This window comes from Chiloscyllium punctatum, chromosome 2 (genome assembly GCF_047496795.1).
Source record: "Chiloscyllium punctatum isolate Juve2018m chromosome 2, sChiPun1.3, whole genome shotgun sequence".
In the NCBI taxonomy this organism is placed as follows: domain Eukaryota; kingdom Metazoa; phylum Chordata; class Chondrichthyes; order Orectolobiformes; family Hemiscylliidae; genus Chiloscyllium; species Chiloscyllium punctatum.
The window spans coordinates 15889966-15910356 of record NC_092740.1 but is presented as its reverse complement, the minus strand read 5'-3'; the positions used below and the strand labels follow the sequence as shown (position 1 = coordinate 15910356).

The following is a 20391-nucleotide window of genomic DNA, read 5'->3' as shown; positions in this document are numbered from 1 at the left end:
TTATAACCTTTTCCAACTCTTTACCCACAACCAGTGTAAGGCTCACTGTTCTATAATTACCAAGGTTGTCTCTACTCCCCTTCTTGAACAAGGGGACAACAGTTGCTATCCTTCCGTCCTCTGGCACTATTTCTGTAGACAATGGTGACATAAAGATCAAAGCCAAAGGCTCTGCAATCTCCTCCCTGGCTTCCCAGAGAATCCTAGGATAAGTACCATCCAGCCCAGAGGACTTATCTCTTTTCACACTTTCCAGAATTACTGACACGTCCTCCTTGTGAACCTCAATCCCACCAAGTCTAGCAACCTGTTGAAGGCCTTTTGGAAATCTAGGTACACCAATCTACTGGGTCCCGCTGTCCACCATACTTTTAATGTCTTCACAGAATTACAAAAAGATTAGATAGGCATGGCCTGCCCTTCATGAACCGATGCTGCGTCGGCCCAATGGGAAATTTCTATCTAGATGCCTTGCTATTTCTTCCTAGATAACAGACTCAAACATCTTGCCCACTACAGAAATTAAGCTAACCGGTCTATAATTCCCCATCTTTTGTGTTTCGCCCTTCTTAATGGCATCACATTTGCTGTTTTCTAATCTGCTGGAACTGAACAGAAAAACATAAGAATGTAAGAATTAGGAGCATCTGGCCCTTCGAGCCTGCTCTGCCATTCAATAAGATCATGGCTGATCGTTTAATGGCCTCAGCCACCCTCTCACTGTAACCCTTAATTCTTTCTTCGTTCAAAAAGAAATCTATCTTAGGTTTTAAAACATCTTAGGGAATTCCATAGATTCACAACCTTCTGGGTGAAGGAGTTCCTTCTCAATTCAGTCCTAAATCTGCTCTCCCTAATTTTGAGGCTATACCCTCTTGTCCTAGTTTCACCTGCCAGTGGAAATAAACTCTCTATGTCTATCTTATCTATTTCCTTCGTAATTTTATGTTTTTATAAGATTACCTCCCCTCAATCTTCAAAATTCCATTGAATATAATCCCAGTCGACTCAGTCTCTCCTGATAAACCAACACCCTCAATTCTGAAATCAATCAAGTGAACCTCCTTTGTACATCCTCTAGTGCCAGTACATCCTTTCTCAAGCAAGGAGACCAAACTGCATGCAGTGCCACATGCTAGTCAGAGTAGAAATGAAAGAATAGGCAAGATGAATGCGTGGCTTGAGAGATGGTGTAGGAGGGAGGGGTTTCAGATTTTTGAGACATTGGGACCAGTTCTGGGGGAGGTGGGGCCATTATAAATTGGACTGTCTACACCAGGGCGGGACTGGAACCAATGTCCTAGGGGATGTTTCTGATGACGTCATTGGAGAGGATTTAAACTAATGTGGCAGGAAAATGGGAACCAAATGAGGAGGTTAGTAGACAGTTAGGAGGTAGCAACTAAAGCCTAAAAGGAACTAGATCATTAAGTCAGTGTGACTAAGGTAAAGAGCAGGTAGGATGCAGATGATGAACACAAAGGGACAGGTGGTCTGAGGTACATTTGTTTTAATGTGAGAAGTGTATTAGGTAAGGCAGATGAACTTAGGGCTTGGATTAGTGCCTGGGAGCATGATGTTATTGCTATTACTGAAACTTGGTTGAGGGAATGGGCATGATTCACAACTACATATGCCAGGATGTAGATGCTTCAGGCAGGAGAAAGAGGGTGGTAAAAGCAGTGAAGGAGATGCATTACTGGTCAGAGAGGATATCACAGCTGTGCTGAGAAGGACATTATGGAGGACTTGTGCAGTGAGCCAATGTGGGCAGAGCTCAGAAATAGGAGGAAAAAGTGAGGACTGCAGATGCTGGAGATCAGAGCTGAAAATGTGTTGCTGGAAAAGCGCAGCAGGTCAGGCAGCATCCAAAGAACAGGAGAATCGACGTTTCAGGCATAAGCCCTTCTTCAGGAAGAAGGGTATGGTAACAATGTTGGGGCTGTACTACAGGTCTCCCAATAGCAAGCGTGAGATAGAGGTACAAATATGCAAACAGATTATGGAAAGATGTAGGAGCAACAGGGTGGTGGTGATAGGAGATTTTGATTTTCCCAACATTGACTATGATTCACTTAGTGTTAGATGGAGCAGAATTTGTAAGGAGCATCCAGGAGGGTTTTATAGAGCAGTATGTAAATAGTCCAACTCGGGGAAGGGCCATACTGGACCTGGTGTTTGGGAATGAGCCCAGCCAGGTGGTTGAAGTTTCAGTCAGGGATTACTTTGGAAACAGTAATCACAATTCCCTAAATTTTAAAATACTTATGGACAAAGACGAGAGTGGTCCTAAAGGAAGAGTGCTAAATTGGGAGAAGGCCAACTATAGCAAAATTCGACAGGAGCTAGGCAATGTGAACTGGGAGCAGTTATTGGAAGGTAAATCCACATTTGATATGTTGGAGGCTTTTAAAGAGAGGTTGATTAGAGTTCAGGGAGAAAATGAGGACTACAGATGCTGGAGATCAGAGCTTAAAAATGTGTTGCTGGAAAAGTGCAGCAGGTCAGGCAGCATCAAAGGAACAGGAGAATCGACGTTTCAGGAGATTCCTGAAGAAGGGCTTATGCCCGAAACGTCGATTCTCCTGTTCCCTTGATTAGAGTGCAGGCCAGACATGTCCCTGTAAAAATGAGGAATAGAAATGCCAAGATTAGGGAACCATGGATGACAGGTGAAATTATGAGACTAGCTAAGAGGAGAAAGGAAGCATACATAAGGTATTGCACTGAAAACAGACAAAGCTTTGGAAGAATATTGGGAAAGTAGGACCAATCTGAAACGAGGAATTAAGAAGGCTAAATGGGGTCATGAAACATCTTTAGCAAACAAGGTTAACAAAAATCCAAAGCCTTTTATTCATATATAAGGAGCAAGAAGGTAACTAGAGGTCAGCAAGGATCAGTGCTGGGCCCACTGCTTTTTGTCATTTGTATAAATGATTTGGATGTGAACATAGGAGGTATAGTCAGTAAGTTTGCAGATAACACCAAATTGGAGGTGTTGTGGACAGTGAAGAGAGTTAAAGCAGAATACAATGGGATCTTGATCAGATAGGCCAATGGCCTGAAGAGTGGCAATGGAGTTTAATTTAGATAAATGTGACATGCTGGAAAAGCAAATCAGAGCAGGACTTCATGAGGGGCATGGATAGGATAAATAGGCAAGGTATTTGCTCTGGGGTGGGGGAGTCTAGAACTAGAGGGCGTAGGTTTAGGGTGAGAGGGAAAGATATAAAAGGGATCTAAAGGGCAACATTTTCACAAAGAGGTGCTAGTTTGGAACGAGCTGCCATAGGAGGTGGTGGAGGCTTGTACAATACAGCATTTAAAAGGTATCTGGATGGGTATATGAATAGCAATAGTTTAGAGAGCCAAGTGCTGGCAAATGGGATTAGGTTAGGTTAGGATATTTTGTCGGCATGGATGAGTTGGATTGAGAGGTCTTTTTCCGTGCTGTATATCTCTAAGACTCTATGACTCAAGAGAAAGCTTTGGCTCAAGAACAAAGGAAGAAATTTATGCATGGTGTAAGAGAAAATGGGTGAGATTCTTAATGAGTACTTTGTATCAATATTGATCAAGGTTAGGGATAGATGTTTAATTACTTTGGGTCAAGTCGGCATAAAGGAGGAAGGAAGTGTTGGGTATTCTAAAAGGCATTAAGGTGGATTCCCCAGGTCCAGAATGGGATCTATCCTAGTTTACTGTGGGAAGTGAGAGAGGAAATAGCTGGGGTTTTAACAGATATCTTTACAGCATTCTTGAACATGGATGAGGTCCCAGAGGACTGGAGAATTGCTAATTTTGTCCCCTCATAGAAGAAGAATAGCTGGGACAATCCAAGTAATTATAGACCATAATAGACCTAAACACATAAATAGAAAGCAGATCACTAACACCAGTGCTTCACCGGAGGTTCACTGATGATGTCACCTAGTATGGTGACAAAACGTCTAAGAACAAACCTTCCAGCTCAGCGAGCAAACTTACATCCAGAACTTCAACCTGAGCTACAAATTTTCTCAAAACTCGCATAGACCAGTGAGTCTGATGTTAGTGGTTGGGAAGCTGCTGGCGAAGATACTGAGGAATAGGATATATTTACATTTGGAAGAAAATGGGCATTTCAGTGATAGCCAACATGGTTTTGTGCAGGGAAGGTCATTACTTACCAACTTAATAGAATTGTTTGAGAAAGTGACAAAGTTGATTAATGAGGGAAGGGCTGTAGATGTCATATACATGGACTTCAGTAAGGTATTTGGTAAAGTTCCCCATGGTAGACTGATGGAGAAAGTGAAGTCACATGGGATCCAGGGTGTACTAGATGGATAGAGAACTGGCTGGGCAACAGGATACAAAGAGTAGTAGTGGAAGAGAGTTTTTCAAAATAGAGAACTGTGACCAGTGGTGTTCCTGAAAGGATTTGTGTTGGGACCATTGTTGATTGTGATAAATGATCTGGAGGAAGGTATAGGTGTCTGATCAGCAAGTTTGCAGATGACATTAAGATTCGTGGAGTAACAGATAATGAAGGGGATTGTCACAGAATACAGCAGAACATGGATAGATTGGGGCGCTGGGCATGGAAATGGCACATGGCATTCAATCCGGGCAAATGCAAGGTGATGCATTTTGGAAGATCCAATTCAAGAGCAAACTATACAGTAAATGAAATAGCCCTGGGAAAAATTGATATTCAGAGAGATCTGGGTGTTCAATGTACCTTGAAGATAGCAATGCAGGTCAATAGAGTGCTCAAGAAGGCATATGGTATGCTTTCCTTCGTCAGACAGGGTATTGAGTACAAGAGTTGGCAGGTCATGTTACAATTGTACATAACTTTGGTTTGGCTATATTTGGAATACTGCGTACAGTTCTGGTCACCACATTACTAAATGGGTGTGGATGCTATGGAGATGATGCAGAGGAGGTTCACCAAGATGTTACCCGATATGGAGGGCGCCAGCTATGAAGAGAGGTTGAATAGATTAGGATTATTTTCATTAAAAAGACAGCAGTTGAGAGGAGACTTCATTGAGGTCTACAAGACCATGAGAAATATTGACAGGATAGATAGCAAGAAGCTTTTTTCTCAGAGAGGGGGACTCAGTTACTAGGGGTTATGAATTCAAGATAAGAGGGGAAAGGTTTACAGGAAATATGCATGGAAAGTTATTTACACAGAGGGTGGTGGGTGCCTGGAACTCGTTGCCAGCGGAGGGGGTAGAGTCAGGCACAATAACGTCATTTAAGATGTATCTAGACAGATACATGAATAGGCATGGAGCTGATCCTTAAACAATAGGTGACAGGTTTTGATAAAGGATCCGGATTGGCACAGATTTTGAGGGCCGAAGGGCCTATTCTTGTGCTGTAATTTTCTTTGTTCCTAATAGTCCTTTTTACTGTTACTTCTGCCAAAATGGATGATTTCACATTTATTAACCCTGTATTCCATCTGTTAGACCTTTGCCCACTCACTTAAAGTACCTATGTTCCTCTGCAAAGTTTCACAATCCTCTGCACACTTTGCTCTGCTACTCACCTTAGTGTCATTTGCAAACTTTGACACACGACATGTGGTCCCCAACTCCAAATCGTCTATATAAGTTGTGAATAATTGGGGTCCAAACACTGATCCCTGAAGCACACCACTTGTTACGGATTGCCAACCAGAATAGCACTCATTTATCCCCACTCTTTGCTTCCTGCTAGTCAAACAATCCTCTATCTATGCCAACACTTTACCTGTAACACTATGCATCTTTATCATATGCAGCAGCCTCCTGTGCGGCATCATGTCAAAGGCCTTTTAGAAATTTAGGTACATCTACTGGGTCCCTAATGTCGTAATGTCTTCACAGAATTCCAAAAGATTAGTTAAGCCTGACCTGCTCTTCATGAACCCATGCAGCATCTGTCCAACAGGACAATTTCTATCTAGATGCCTTACTATTTCTTCCTTGATAATAGACTCATACATCTTCCCCACTACAGATGTTCAGCTAACCGGTCTATAATTCCCCATATTTTGTCTAGTGTCCTTTTTAAACAGTGGCATCACATTTGCTATTTTCCAATCTGCTGGAACTGCTGCAGAGTCCAGTGAATTTTGGAAAATTACCAGAAGTACATTTGCTATTTCTCCAGCCATCTCTTTTAGTACCCTGGGATGCATTCCATCAGGGCCAGGAGACTTATCTATCCTTAGCTCCATTAGCTTGTCCAACATGATTTCTACCGTGATAATGATTGTTTCCAGGTCCTCACCTACCTTCTCTTTATCAATTACTGGCATGCTATTCGTGTCCTCCACTGTGAAAACTGACAAAATACCAATTCAATACTTTGGCCATTTCATCATATACCAATGACTAAATGCCCCTTCTCACCTTCTACAGGACCGATGTCTACTTTAGCCACTCTTTTTTGTTTTATATATTTACAGAAACTTTTGCTACCTGTCTTTATATTCTGTGCTAGTTTTTCCTCATGTTCTATCTTATTTTTCTTCAGAGTTCTTTTTGTGGCTTTCTGTTGACCTTTAAAATTTTCCCAGTCTTCTAGTTTTCTGCTGATCTTGGCCACTTTGTATGCCTTCTCTTTCAATTTGAAAGCCTCCTTTATTTCCTTAGACACCCATGGCACATTAGCCCTTTTCTTATAGTCTTTCCTTTTCATTGGAATATACTTTTGCTGAGCACTTTGAAAAATTGCTTTGAAAGTCCTCCACTGTTCGTCAACTGTTTCACTATAAAGTCTTTGTTTGCAGTCTACTTTAACCAAGTGTTCTCTCATTCTATTGTGGCCTCCTTTGTTTAAGCCCAGGACCCTGATATTGGATTTTAGCTTCATATCTTCCATCTGTATTTTAAATTCAACCACACAGTGATCGTTCCTTCAAAGAGGATCCCTAACTATGAGATCATTAATTATTCCTGTCTCATTACACAGGACCAGATCTAGGATAGCTTGTTCCCTTGTTGGTTCCACTGTATACTGTTCAAGAAACTATTGTGAATACACTCAATGAACACCTTCTCAAGGCTACCCTTACTGAGCTGGTTCGACCCAATAATTACCCTACTATGTTTATAGGCATTAATCTTTTTTTTGTTTATTGTCCGGCCCAACGTGATATTATTATTTGGTGGCCTATAGACTATGCCTATCAGTGACCTTTTCTTCTTAGAATTTCTAATTTCCACCCAAATAGATTCAACCTTATTCTCTATAGAACCTATGTCACCTCTCAGCATTGCCCTGATGTTGCCCTTGAATGTACATCATCTCCCTTATCTTCTTGTCTACTCTTCTCAAGAGTCTGGTACCCCTGGTTATTTAACTCCCAGTCGCGACCTGTAACCATGTCTCTATAATGGCTACTAAATCATATTCATTTGCGATGATTTGTGCCGTTGACTCATCAACCTTGTTACGAATGCTACCAATATTCAGGTGAAGTGCCTTTATGCTAGTTTGCATACCTCATGATTTACAACATCTCTAATAATGTCTCCTGAGTTATCCTTCCTTCTTACTTCTTTCATAGTCTACTCTTGTAGTTAAACCCTCCTGCACACATGCTAACCTTTTTATTTACCATCATACTTCCTGCCATTTTCCCCTTCCCTTCCCTCGAACTCACTAGTTTAAGTCCTAGTGACTACCTTATTTATGCTTTCCGCTAGCATGCTGGTTCCAGATCGGTTCAGGTGGAGACATTGGTACAGATCCCTTCTGTTCCAAAACTGATGCCAATGCCCCATGAAATGGAACTCCTCTTTCCCACACGACTCCCTTAGCCACATCTTTACTTCCCAAATTTTCTTATTCCCCAAGTCATTTTGCATGTGGTTCGGGTATAATCCGAGAGTCTAGCGAATTTTGGAAAATTACCACAAAAGCACTTGCTATTTCTCCCACCATCTCTTTTAGTACCCTGGGATGTATTCCACCAGAGTACTAAAATGTAAATTTATCTGCTCCCAGTCTAAGATTGTGTCTGATGATGTTAAAATTGGCCTTCCTCAATTTAAACACGTAACTTCTGTGCTACTCTTACCCCTTTCCAGTTATGGTCACTATCCCCAAAATGCTCATCCACTGAACTTCAACCACTTATCCGGCTTCATTCCCGAGGATTAGGTTTAGCTCTGTCCCCTCTCTAGTAGGATTATCTATGCCTTGGCACAAAAAGGTCTCTTAGATGCACTTTAAAAATTCCACCCATAAATCTTTTTACACTAAGGCAATCCCAGTTAATACTCACAAAGTTGAATTCCCATACTTCCATAATCCTGTTTCGCTCACACCTTCCTGTGATTTGTCTACACATGTGATCCTCTATCTCCCTCTCACTGCTGGGAGCTTGCTGTATTAATCCCAGCAAAGTAATCACCCCATTTTTTTATCATTAGACAGGCTATGGCAAGACTATTTGCAAAGGTTTTCAATATTGAAAATTATAATCAAAAATGAAGAGTCCCAACTCTTTAATTACAGTTCATCAGTCTATTATTGCAGAGTACTACAAATTTGTAAACAATTAAATTGCGATGGTTACCTTTTTTAAAAAATATATAAATTTAAAACAAAAACAATTTGTACTCAACACAGTGTTATTTTATATCTACTAAATAGATTTATTCAGCTTTTCAGGGCAGAAACAGGGATACTTTAAACCATGAAATCAAAGAATGGGAATTTCAGTATTTCCACAGGAGGGAATTTTCAATATTTGGACCACATACTCTACTGACAATGAGAAGTATTTGTACAGTAGGGCAAAGCACAGTTACAAGTAGCTAAATTCATATAATTAAATAAAGTTGCTGCTGATCTTTCATGTTTATTGTACATCTAGGACTAAACTGAAAATGTCAGGCAAATAGTTTTAAGATTAGATATTTTAGATTGTTAAGCAGCTTTGTCCAATTACCTAAAGACACAATCCAGTCCCAAGCTCGAGCCTGAATGTTTATATTTATTTTGCCCACTCTTCTAGAGGCAAACGGGTGTTTAAAAAGGCAAATTTTAATTGTCAGCAGTAGGTTTCTCAACAAACTTTCTCAAGATGCCTTATATTTCAAAGTACGCACAACAATATACTGGAAATTTAATTTAGGAGAGGTCAAATTCCCTTGGAAATGTTGTAAGTTTACTTCATTCTTCATTTAAGATTTGTTTTTAAATGTCTAAATTGCAACACTGCTGAAAGACCTCAATGAAGAGGGTTGTCATCTAAATGAGACAGATTTGAGGCTGCAGTACATGGCAGGAGGAAGCTTGATCAAATGCACTCAACACAAACCAGGAAGCACAAAATATAAATTCAAGTAAAGTTAAGCTTTCTGATCCAACACCACCTCACAGTAATATTGCTTGCACTAGTTAGGAAGCAAATGATTGTTATAATAAATGAAAGCTGCCAAATAATTAATGACCAAAGTATTTTCTAAAAACCTTTCTATTTTGAACCTCTGTCACTTTAACTCTCTTATCTCAAATACAAAACTCTCCTAAATTCCACATTACCCCAGCCTCTGGGAAATGACTATATTGATTTCCCTCCATAATTTGCATGAATCATGACGATGAGCCTTTACTCAACTTCTTTTCAAATTTGGCTATTACCTGGGGGATAGCAATGAGGTCTAGCAATGAAAAGCATCTGAGAATTTTGGGGTTTACATTCAGGAATTAAAACTTGTACTATTGTCAAAATATTTTATATCTGCATTGGATCATAGAGTTCTTTGGATCTTAGAATTTTTAAATTTACCTCTAAATCATCCAAGGAGCGGGTTATACTGAAACGTTTCGATCTCCCATATGATCGCCGAACAGAAGAACGCTGGAGAGCTTGAGGAAATCCAACTGAATTCCCAGAAAACTTTGTGCCCTGTAAAATTAAACAAAATATGGTATCAGTTTTACACTTTAATTGGTAAAATTGAAAAGAAAACTTTCTCAATAACTTAGTGGAAAAATGTGTTGCATGAAATAGACCATGAAAATGAAGTTTAAAAGCAAAATACTGCAAAGAGAGAAGCAGAGTTAATGGCTCTGATACTCCAGTGGCCAGATAGTCATTTCTGCAGCATGATCAATGAAAGCTACATCAGAACTATGTAGAAAACCCAACATGAGAAAATCTTCGCTCCGGTGATTTAAAATTCCAATGGGATATTATCCTAATAAGGCCCTTAAGTGTCACACAATTTGAGGATTTTAACTCAATGAAACTTAATACTTACTCGGGAAAAGTTAGAGAATCAAAAATCTACTCTAATTTCCAGGTAGACTATTAAACTCAGTACCTAACACAACATGAATCCTCTCAACCATAAATCCTGTGACCCTCTCCCATGCCCTGACAACCCACTCAACCTGACCTAAATCACCTTATTTTCTGAATCATACTCCTACCCAACACCTTACATACAATCTGGCCTGACATGCTCATACCCCCAACCAAATCCCCACCTGTCAACAATCCTTACAGCCCAATCTAAACATCTACATATCCGAACACCTCCTTGGTCCAATGAAACATTCCCATGTAGCCACCTGTTAAGGATGACAAAACTGCTTTTCCTAAAGAACACAGTGTATCAGATAGATTTTTCCTGACAATCAACAGTGGTTACACGATCACCATTAGTCTAATTTTTTTTAATTCTAGGTTCTTGTTGAAATCAAATTTTACCATCTGTCACAAAAACCAACAGAACTGTGGATGCTGGAAATCAGAAATAGAAATAGAAATTGCTGGAAAAGCTCAGCAGGTCTGACAGCATCTGTGGAGAAACATCACAGTTAAAGTTTCAGGTTATCAATGTTACCATCTGTCATTGTGGGATTCAAACCCATGCCCTCAAACATTTCTCTAGAATTCAAAAATTACCAGTCTAGTTATTCTTGCACCACCTATGACACATCATTCTACTCAAAGTTTGGGAGAAGATTTGTAGCTCAGGTGCTCGTTGTTGTGGTTCTGTTCGCCGAGCTGGGAATTTGTCTTGCAAACGTTTCGTCCCCTGTCTAGGTGACATCCTCAGTGCTTGGGAGCCTCCTGTGAAGCGCTTCTGTGCTGTTTCCTCCGGCATTTATAGTGGCCTGTCTCTGCCGCTTCCGGTTGTCAGTTCCAGCTGTCCACTGTAGTGGCCGGTATATTGGGTCCAGGTCGATGTGTTTGTTGATAGAGTCTGTGGATGAGTGCCATGCCTCTAGGAATTCCCTGGCTGTTCTCTGTTTGGCTTGCAACCAAACAGCAACCACCCCAACACACACAAACGAAGTTGCATCAGGACATTATTCAAAAGGGCCACAACACACTGCAGCACACCAGAACTGCAAAAAGAGGAAGAGGAACACCTATACAAGGTATTCGCCAAAAACGGATACCCTCGCAATTTCATCAACAGATGCCTAAGGGAGAGACGACGGAACGAGGACATGCCGCAACCCAAAGGACTAGCCACACTACCATACATCAGGAGCATTTCCGAACTGACAGCCAGACTACTGCGACCACTAGGACTCATAACAGCACACAAACCAACAGCCACGCTCAGACAACAACTCACCAGAACGAAGGACCCGATACTCAAGATGAGCAAAACTAGCGTAGTGTACAAAATCCCATGCAAGGACTGCACAAAACACTACATCGGACAAACAGGAAGACAGTTAACGATCCGTATACATGAACACCAACTAGCCATGAAACGGCATGACCAGCTATCCTTAATAGCCACACACACAGACGACAAGTAACATGAATTCGACTGGGACAACACTACCATTATAGGGCAAGCCAAACAGAGAACAGCCAGGGAATTCCTAGAGGCATGGCACTCATCCATAGATTCTATCAACAAACACATCGACCTGGACCCAATATACCAGCCACTACAGCGGACAGCTGGAACTGACAACCGGAAGCAGCAGAGACAGGCCACTATAAATGCTGGAGGAAACAGCACAGAAGCGCTTCACAGGAGGCTCCCAAGCACTGAGGATGTCACCTAGACAGGGGACGAAACGTCTGCAACACAAATTCCCAGCTCGGCGAACAGAACCACGACAACATCCTTCTACCTTCAACTTATCCTAAACACTTGTGCATATATCTGGTACCCTGCCACCTCACCCACCTGCTACCCTAACCCATTTGCCAATCCACTGCCATCCTAGCACCTAATCCATAGTGCTACCATAAACATTCATCCACCTCCACCCATCTGACAACCCCTCAACTGTCTGGCACCTTTTTATTTAATTATTCATTCTCGGGTTGGGGGGTGATGTTGGCTAAGCCAGAACCTATCATCATCCCTAATTGCCCTAAAAAAGGACATGGTGAACTGCCTTCTTGAACTGCCTTTCCTTCCAGTCGGGGAACACTTCAGCGCTCAAGGCGGACTTTGGAATACGCAACAACGCAGAGTTGCCAAGCAAAAACTGATAGCCAAGTTCAGTACCCACGAGCACGGCCTCAACCAAGATCTTGGGTTCATGTCACACTACGGTATACAAGCTTATTTTTACACACAATCACACTTACACACTCATGCAGACTCTCTCTCATACACATGCTTTGTCAGACACACATACCTCCTACACTCACATGCCCATACCCCCCCCACCCCCACCACGACCACCACATACTCTCTCTCTCATTCACACACACACATGTGTGTCTATGGGATGAATTTGCATTTGCAGATTTGTATTTGCAGATACATTCTCCTTTGTTTAAAAAGCACACCATCTATTGGCAGTCAGTCCATGTGACATTTAATAAACATCTACTTTGGAAATGGAACCAGTTCTGACTCAAGGTTGGAATACAGACAGACGCTAGTCTCACACCTTTAAGCATTGTCTGAGCTTAGATGTCACCTTTTTTTAAAAACCTTAAGTTATCTCAGGAATATGACTTGAAAAAAGTTCTGGGATTTACATATTAATGAATCAAAACCTGCAAACCAATCAAAGTGATTACAAAGTTAACAGCAATGTAGGTTTACTCATTGTAACAGTTGTATGATACTTTGATCTTGTACTATAAATTCTGTGTCCTGTGATCCTGCCCTACTAGCTACCTGATGAAGGAGCACTGCTCCGAAAGCTTGTACTTCCAAATAAACTTGCTAGACTATAACCTGGTGTTGTGTGGGACTACAACCTGTTGTTGTGTAATTTTTAACCTTTGTCCTTCTTGAACTGCTGCAGTCTTTGGTGTGTAGGTATATCTACAGTGCTGTTAGTAAATAAATTCCAATATTGTAACCTGGTGACAATGAAGGAATTCTGATGTCGTGTGTGGGAGGGGAATCTGTGAGTGTTGAGATTCTCATGTATCTTCTAGGTAGAGGAGGCCACAGGTTTGGAACACATGAGTTCAGCAAGTACCTTGGTGAGTTACTGCAGTGCATCTTGTAGATGATACACACTACTACTACAGTGCACACACGGTGAGGAGAGTGAATATTGAAGGTGGGGGACGAAATGCCTTTCAAGCAGGCTGCTTTATCCTGTAAAGTGTCAAGATTCTGGAGTGTTGTTGAAACTGAATTTACTCAATCACCTTACTATCCATATATTGCCCGACTCTCTCACTGAACAGGCACTCTAATCCTCTCAACTACCTGCCACCCAAATCTTTTACTTACCTGCAACCTTAACACTTTCAAATGGTCTAACCTTACGCACCTGCCACCCCCCGACTCCTCAACCATTTGTCACCTCTGCATCTCCTTACCCTCCTTAAAGATCTCCCACACCTACATTATATATTTTGCCCTTTCACAGAAAGTGACTGGTTACGTGGCTGGATATTTAAACTTTAACATTGATTGTTGCAAAAAGGGGAGTGGGTTCTACGTTGAATCCACCAACTGCTTCATTCCTGAACAGAGAGGAGACTTACTAGGATGTTGCCTGGTATGGAGGGAAGGTCTTAAGAGGGAAGGCTGGGAGACTTGAGGCTATTTTCATTAGAGGGAAGAAGGAACGACATTTAAATAGTCATTGGACAAACATATGGATAATAATGGTATAGTATAGGTTAGATGGGCTTCAGGTTGGTTTCACAGATCAGAGCAACATCAAAGGCCAAACAGCATGTATTGTGCTGTAATGTTCTATGTTCAATCATCCACTGGGATGGAATAGAAAGCTCATGTCCAAGCATCGCCAACACAAAATTGATCACAAAGTAAATACTTTCTATGTTTCATTCATGGGATGTGACATTCATGGCTAGACCAACATTTATTACAAATTCCTATATGCTTAGAGGTTAGTTATGAGACAAACATATTGGTCTGAGTCATATGTATGATGATAAGGATGGTAGATTTCCTTCACAAAAGAACAAAAATGAACCAGATAGGTTTGAATATCGACAATGACTACATAATTACCAGGTATAAAGGACCTCGGTTAGACAGACATAAACCGATTCTGTGGCAAGACCCTCAAAGCATTGTCACATGAACAGAGTTTCCACTTATCACTGAGTATGTAACATTTCTCCTCTCCTGTTAAATTTCTTATCCAAATGCTTCCACCAGTCACTGGTCAAGTCTGAAATGGTTGATAATTTAGAAGATTCAGAAAGGATTCAGAGAAAGAATACTAAATTAATTCCTGGATAAAAGCATTTTAGCTATCAGGATAAGCTAAAACAGCTGGAAGTCCACACATTAGGAAATTAGATTTATGAATGTACATTTAGATCAAGGTTCATAAGAATCATAAAATCACAGTAGAAGGTTTATTCAAATAATTAGATTATGAAGGACTAGGGTTCAGAATTTTAAGTCAGCTATGACTAGATCTGGAATCAATGTCACAAGTTGATTCGTTTCCCAGAGAACAATGAATCTTTGGAACAAGCTCAAAAAGTGTGGCACTGGAAAAGCACAGCAAGCCAGGCAGCGTCCGAGGAGCAGGAGAGTCAATGTTTCAGGCAGAAGCCTTTCATCAGGAATGAGGAGTTTGGAACGGGCTGTCACCTTGACTGGCAGGCAGCAGATGGCTGCATTTCTTCAAAAAACAGTAAGTCCTTTTTCTGGTTGTGGGATATCACATTATATGAAAGATAGATACAGCTTAGAATGATCAGATCCAGAGTGATCTTCTGAACTAGCTTTAACTGTTAGACATACCAAAGGGTCTTTTCCTGACTGTCATTGTTTGAATGTTTGTAATTTTATATCTGTGTTTTCTTACCTATTAGAAATAGATTGTATTCCATCTACCATGCCTCATTCCTTCATAATTTTAAATGCCTAAATCATGTATCCTGTAATCTGCTCCTTTCTGAAGGAAACAGCCCAATTTTCTCAAAGAGAAACATATGCAATCAAATAATAAGGCCTCTAAAACCACTGTATCTAAAGTACAAAATAATGCTAGCAAGTGTCCTAAGAAAAATATAGAAAGATTAGAAAACTGAGAAAGTTAAATGAACTATCAGAATAATGTCCAGCATTTCTTTAGATACATTTGATTTCACCGAGTTTAGGTTACTGGATTGGAAACTGAGGAAGTTAGGGAATACAATTCTGAATTTAAATGGATAACTTGGAAGAGCACTTAAAAGAATCACCAAAGTCAATTATATTTTTACAAGATCTCCATGAAGAACAAAAATGTAATAACCACAGGGATAGTGTTAGGTAAAAAAGGGAAAAGAGCCATCTTGTACTGAATGCTTTGTTTTCATTATTTTTATTACCAGAGAAGAATTTTAAAAGGCATATTTTAAATGTTATGATTAATTTATTTTACACTGCAATGCTGATGTGCTAAGGCATGCTAGGGCACAGGTTCATACTTGTTATTCCCCAGATAGCAAATCTATAACCTTATCTGAACACAGAGTTTAATCTAGATAAATGGGAGATGCTGCATTTTGGTAAAAGAAACAAGGGCAGGACTTATACGATTGATTAGGGCCCTGGGTAGTGCTGTAAAACAGGGAAACCTACAGGTTCACAGATTAGTACAACACTGTATAGGCCCTTCGGCTCTCATTGTTGTGCCAATCTTTCATCCTACTCTAAAATCAAACTAACCTACATACCCTACATTTTACAATCATCCATGTACCTCTCCAAGAATCACAAACTGTCCCTAATGTATCTGACTCTCCTAGCACTGCTGGCAGTGCATTCCACGCACCCACCACTCTCTGTGTAAAGAACCCACCTCTGACATCTCCTCTAAACTTTCCTCTAATCACCTCAAAATTATGTCCCCTTGTGATACCCATTTCTGCCCTGGGAAAAGGTCTCTGGCTATACACTCTATCTATGCCTCTCATTATCATTAAGTCATCTCTCATCCTTCTTTGCTCTAATGAGAAAAGCCTTAGCTCCCTCAATCTTTCTTCGTAAGACATGCCCTCCAGTCCAGGCAGCATTCTGGTAAATCTCCTCTGCACTCTCTCTAAAGCTTCCACATCCTTCCCATAATGAGGTGACCAGAACAGAACATATAGGAATTGGGGCATCATGTTGAGTGGGGCCTTTTCTAGAGTACTGTGTGCAGTTCTGGTTGCCCTGTTATAGGAAGGATATTATTAAATTGGAGAGAGTTCAGAAAAGATTGTTGCCAGGAATGGTTGTAAAATAGTTATAAAAATAGGCTAGGACTTCTTTCATTGGAGTGTAGGAAGTTGAGAGGCAATCTTATAGAGGTTTATAAAATCATGAGGAGCATAGATAAGGTGAATAGCAAAGGTCTTTTCCCTAAGGTGGGGAAGTTCAAAACTAAGGGGAATCATCTTTAAGGGGAGAAAGATTTAAAAAGGACGTAAGGGGTAACGTTTTTTACACAGAGTGTGGTGTGTGTGTGTGGGATGAACTGTCAGAGGAAGTGGTGGACGCAGGTACAGTTAGAATGTTTAAAAGACATTTAGATAAGTACATAAATTGGAAAGGTTTGGAGAGCTATGGGCCAAATGTAGGCAGGTGGGATTAGTTTAGTTTGGGAACATGGTCAGCGTGGATTAGTTGGACCGAACAGGCTGTTCATGCTGTATGACCCTCTGACTCTATACAAGAGAAATAAGTTTGTACAGAAACTGGGGGAAACAAAGTGAAAGCAACCAACTCTTGGATCCCAATCATCAAAGATTACTAAAATTGGCTGCCCATCATCTCCATTTTGACTAATGACAGAAACAAAATTCAATGCAAAATAAGTACTGAGTTTCTAATTGATATAAATGTCTGGTCAAGCTATGTTGAACAATCTGATGAACAAATTCCAGCTTCTACTTTACACATGACAACCATAGCTCTATCATCTGCTTTTCTTTAGATTAGATTCCATACAGTATGGAAACAGGCCCTTCAGCCCAACAAGTCCACAGTGACCCTCCGAAGAGTAACCCACCCAGACCCATTCTCCTACATTTACTCTGAACATTATGGTCAATTTAGCACGGCCAATTCACCTGACCTGCGCATCTTTAGATTGTGGGAGGAAACCGGTGCACCAGGAGGAAACTAATGGAGATACGCGGAGAATGTGCAAACTCCACACTGACAGTCATCCAAGATGACTGGGGCTGTGAGGCAGCAGTGCGAATCACTGTGCCACTGTGCCGCCCCCAAATTATATTTATGAAATATAATTCCCCCAATTCACAAATGCTACAGAACAAATGTGGGCGTGGAGTACTAACCTTTGAATTTCACTCGGTTTGCTGCAGATCTTTAGTATTCCCCATTAAAAATTATATAGAAAATGTTTTGGAAGCTACTGGATTAAACTAGTCATCTGATAGGAAAAGATCTATATTGTTTAAGACATAATTTTTAATAGAAAAAGATAGAAAGGCACAAAATATAAATTAAGCAATGAAAACTGGTCAGCAAAAGTTCGACAAAGACAATAGGGAAAGGAAGTCCACGCAACTTTTAATGGAAACTAGTGCTCATTAGATAGTGTTTCTTGAGCAGTTTCTGATTCTTCACCAAAGCTTATGTTAATTAAATTGCAAGTTAATCACACATTCATTCGAACCCTAAAATTAGAGAGTTGTCACCAGATCTTTGCTAAAATGTAAAAAAAATTTTAAAAATCTGTAAATAAATATACATAGATAAAGAGCTTTTCTTCTCTATGTTGGCAAGTAAAATAAATAGGTTCAGTCCATAGAACAGATCCTTAAACAACGACACGGTCAATGAAGTGAGATAAAACATAGTTACACCTTGTCTGACACCTAATTAACAACACAGGAATATCTTGGAGAACTGAACTAATACTGAGAAATATTACAAACACAAAAATAAAAGCTGCATACGAAATATTTAAAAAATAATTGTTGCTATGATGGAATACAAATATGCTCATTATAAGCTTGTTACACTAAGATTCTGGAGATACTTTCAAAAGCTCTTCCACATACTTAGCAAAAGTACTGAATTTCTTTGCACAGTTTTCTAAACAAAATTACAAAATAAAGTTTGAATTCCACTTCCACTTCTTAGCAGTGCCATCTAGTGGAGTGAAAATGTAAAGGTAATGTTTGCTTAATATTTAATATTATTAATTTTCAATAACATGCTTGAATTCTGCAGATTAATGTTTGAATGGTAGGGATATTATGAGTATATCACTAAATATACAAAGTGCTTTATTAAGGGGAAATAGCATTCCAGAAAATTAGCCCATAACCCCAATATGTAAAGGAATTATCATCTATCATCTATACTAAGTAGTATAATTCAAAACAAAACAAGTTTTGGTTCAACATTGATCTCAAACTCATATTTTCCTTGACTTTTTCCCCTTTGTGTCTCATGTCCTATTTCAAGATTAACCTATACATATGACCCTCCTCCTGCTTCCTTAACCCCTTTTCCACTAAGTTACTATCCAACTTCCTTTCCCAGTAATCTTGTTAACAGATATTAGTAAAATTCTGAAATAAAAACAGAAAGTGCTGGAGATACTCAACAGGTACGGTGGGCAGCACGGTGGCACAGTGGGTAGCACTGCTGCCTCACAGTGCCAGAGACCCGGGTTCAATTCCCGCCTCAGGCGACTGACTGTGTGGAGTTTGCACATTCTCCCTGTGTCTGCGTGGGTTTCCTCTGGCTGCTCCAGTTTCCTCCCACAGTCCAAAGATGTGCAGATCAGGTGAATTGGCCAAGCTAAAATTGCCCGTAGTGTTAAGTGGAGGGGTATGGGTTGGTTGCACTTCAGTGGATCGGTGTGGACTTGTTGAGCTGAAGGGCCTGTTTCCACACTGTAAGTAATCTAATCTACTCCAGGTCTCACAGCATCTGCACTGAGAGAAACAGAGTTAATGGCACTTTTTTTTATTCATTTGTAGGGTGTACATGTCACTCGCTGGACAGCATTTATACCTAGTTGTCCTTGAGAAGGTGGTGATGAGCTGTCTTCTTTAACCACTGCAGTCCATTTGCTGTGAACTGACCCACAACGCAATTAGGGAGGAAATTCCAGGATCTTGACAAGCAACAGTGAAAGAATGGTGATATATTTCCAAGTCTGGATGGTAAGTGGTTTGGAGGGGAGCTTGAAGGTAGTGGTGTTCCCATGTATCTGCTGCCCTTGTCCTTCCAGATGGAACTGGTCATGGGTTTGGGAGGTGCTGTCTGAGGACCTTCAGTGAATTTCTGCAGTGTGTCTTGCAGATATTACACAATGCTTCTGTTGAGCATCAGTGGTGGAGGGAGTGGATGCTTGTGAATGCAGTAATAATGAAGTTGGCTGCTTTGACCTTAATGATGTCAAGCTTCTTGAGTGTTGTTGGAGCTGCATGCACCCAGGCAAGTGGGGAGTATTCCATCACACTCCTAATTTGTCCCTTGTAGATGGTGGACAGGCTTTGGGGAATCAAGTGAGTTACTCACTGCAGCAATCCTAGTCTCTGACTTGCTTTTGTAGTCACTGTGTTTACGTGGTGACTCCAGTTGGGTTTCTGGTCAATAATAATCCCCTGGATGTTCATAGTAGGGGATTCAGTGATGGTAAAACCATTCAATATAAAGGTGGCTAGACAGATTTTTATTGGTGATGGTCATAGCCTGGTATTTGTGTGGCACAAATGTTACTTGCTACCTGTCAGCTCAAGTATGGCTATTGTCCAGATCTTGTAGCATTTGAACATGGACTGCTTCAGTATCTGAGGAGTCCCAAATGATGCTGAATGTTGTGCAATCATCAGCACACATTCTCGAATTCTGACCTTATGATGGAAGATTATTGATGAAGCAGTTGAAGATGGTTGAACCTAGGACACTACCCAGAGGAACTCCTGCAGAGATATCCTGGAGCTGAGATGGCTGATCTCCAACAACTACGGCCATCTCCCTATGTGTCAGGCAT

The 20391-nt window shown here is 40.6% G+C and overlaps 1 protein-coding gene across 3 annotated transcripts in view; it reads right to left on the bottom strand.

Moving 5' to 3' along the window:
• The window catches only part of rgs12b (regulator of G protein signaling 12b), a 275051-nt gene that overhangs the window by 191885 nt on the left and 62775 nt on the right, over positions 1-20391 (bottom strand). For all 3 annotated transcript variants that reach the window (XM_072594296.1, XM_072594306.1, XM_072594315.1), the window contains exon 3: positions 9788-9907. In XM_072594296.1, coding sequence (XP_072450397.1) covers positions 9788-9907 — 120 coding nt within the window. The remainder of the gene's footprint in view (positions 1-9787; positions 9908-20391) is intronic.